Source organism: Dasypus novemcinctus, chromosome 16, assembly GCF_030445035.2.
Source record: "Dasypus novemcinctus isolate mDasNov1 chromosome 16, mDasNov1.1.hap2, whole genome shotgun sequence".
In the NCBI taxonomy this organism is placed as follows: Eukaryota; Metazoa; Chordata; class Mammalia; order Cingulata; family Dasypodidae; genus Dasypus; species Dasypus novemcinctus.
Window position 1 is genome coordinate 1,013,141 of NC_080688.1, and position 2,282 is coordinate 1,015,422.

Below are 2,282 nucleotides of genomic sequence, written 5' to 3' on the forward strand. Positions count from 1 at the left end.
AAAGGACACAGAGCAGGCAGGTGAAGTGCATTAGCACTGAGGATTAGAGAGGCTGGATAACGAAGTCTGAAAAGTACATTCTGTGGTTTCAAGGCAACAGGGAAATCCATTCCCATTTTGATGACGAGGTAAAATATGACTCAAAGCTGAAGGAACTTCAGAGGAAAACATTTAGCACTTGAGGAGTAAGTAAGGGTTTCGCTAAGGGTGATTGTGAAAAGAACTTTATGAAGCAATCAGGTGTGAGTATAACATCCATTAACAACCCACACATCAAGCAATACTTTTCTATATCAGCTTATTCATGTTCTGAAATATGTTCAGGTTTTATGGGAAAGTATAATGGTATCTGACACAACACAGAAGAATAAACATTAAATTTAGTGACCCTGATGTTATCAATACATAGTTTTCCCCACAGATTAATATCTACCTATCAAGAGTTGCAAGTGATTCCTTTGAACACAGAAAACGAAGTACATGTGTATATTCAAGGAGTACATGGAGAAGCATGAGAAATATATGATGGCATTTAACGGGAACAATTTAGTATTCATGGAATGGATTATAATTGATTATAATATTTGATAAGCTCAAATAAATAGTACCCTCCAATCTCTACTCAGATTCTACAAGGTCATCATATTATCATAATTATTAAAATTCATGAAATAGGACTAATGAGACAGGGATGCATAAAAATTACCTATATTAAATATTTTAATCTTCTAGGCAAGTCTTTAACTTCCAGTAGGTCCATTTTGTAATTAGTAAATGGTAGAAATAGATGCAAACATGTGCACAAGCTAGTAAATATTACACTTTGCTGCTATCCTTATTCTGGAAACAAGTATAAAAAGCAGGGAGCCCAAAAGAGCATGAAGAAGCATGTTATAGCCTATTGACCAAAACATTTTAATCAAATAAAAATGTTTTAATGTGAGACAATATATGAACTTAGATTTATTCCTTCTACATGTGAATTCTCCATGTTTCTTAGGAGTTGTTTGTCTGACTCTTCATTGCCAAGGGAAACTTTCCTAAGATGCCCAACTCCACCACAGTGACTGAATTCCTGCTTACAAGATTTTCTGATGTGTGGGAGCTCAGAGTCTTACATGCCATGCTATTCCTACTGACGTACTTGGCAACCCTGATGGGGAATCTTCTCATTGTCACAGTAATCACCATCAATTGGAAACTTCATACACCCATGTATTTCTTCATTAGGAATCTGTCTGTCTTAGACATGTGTTACATTTCTGTCACTGTTCCCAAGGCATGTGTCATCTTCCTGCTTGACAACATGGCAATCTCCATGGCTGGATGTACAGCTCAGATCTTCTTTGTGGTTGCATTTGTAGCAGTAGAGTTTCTGTTCCTCACCATCATGGCTGGTGACCGCTATGTGGCCATCTGCCAGCCCCTCCACTACCCTGTGGTCATGAAACCTCAGGTCTGTGTCCAGATGACTCTGGCCTCTATATTCAGTGGTCTGGTCCACTCTGGATTCCACACTGGCAGCACATTCCGACTTCCTTTCTGTCAATCCAATGTAGTCCATCAGTTCTTTTGTGACATGCCCTCTCTTCTGAAGCTCTCCTGCTCTGACACCTTAAACAATGAAATTTTAATTTTCATCTCATCAGTAGTGGTTGCTGGTGGCTGCTTTGCCTTCATCATCATGTCTTATTTTCACATATTTTCTACTGTGCTCAAGTTTCCAAACAGAGGTGAGCAAGGAAAGGCTTTTTCCACCTGTGTTCCTCACATCTTTGTGGTGACCATCTTTGTCAGCTCAGCAGTTACTGTATATGTGAAGCCAACCTCTAGCTCACCCACATATCAGGATATGCTCACTTCTGTGTTCTATTCTATAGTCCCTCCTTTCTTGAATCCGATAATCTATAGTCTTAGAAACAAGCAGATAAAGGAAGCTGTAAAGAGAGTTATGAGAAGAAAGCTTTACTCAGGAAAAAACATAATTGTTTAAAGCTGAATTTTCCAATCATAAAAAACCATCAATTCTCAGACTAGTGTTTCATGGAATTCCTTTTTACCTGTGGTTCATTAGTGCTCCCCCTTGATCTCAGAGTAGGTCTTTTCCTCCCAGTCATTATGTCTATTTACCTTTGACCTTTTTAAAAACACTTTTTGTAAAGCAATCTGAACTCTAAACTAATCAGGGTTTATAACACTGTTGTTGGATTATCACAAAGGGACTTAATAGATAATCAGTCAGTAGCCAAGTGAAGAAAACCGTGTGACAGATTTTTTAAAAT

General features: G+C 38.0%; 1 protein-coding gene across 1 annotated transcript; it reads left to right on the forward strand.

Moving 5' to 3' along the window:
- Window positions 1-1,045: 1,045 nt before the first annotated feature.
- Window positions 1,046-1,993, forward strand: LOC101430532 (olfactory receptor 14C36-like). The gene has a single exon (XM_004463945.1). It carries the CDS (start codon window positions 1,046-1,048, stop codon window positions 1,991-1,993), a length of 948 nt encoding a protein of 315 aa, XP_004464002.1.
- Window positions 1,994-2,282: the final 289 nt, after the last annotated feature.

Coding starts and splice junctions, on each gene's coding strand:
- LOC101430532 (XM_004463945.1), top strand. CDS start 1,046: ATGCCCAACTCCACCACAGTGACTGAATTCCTGCTTACAAGATTTTCT.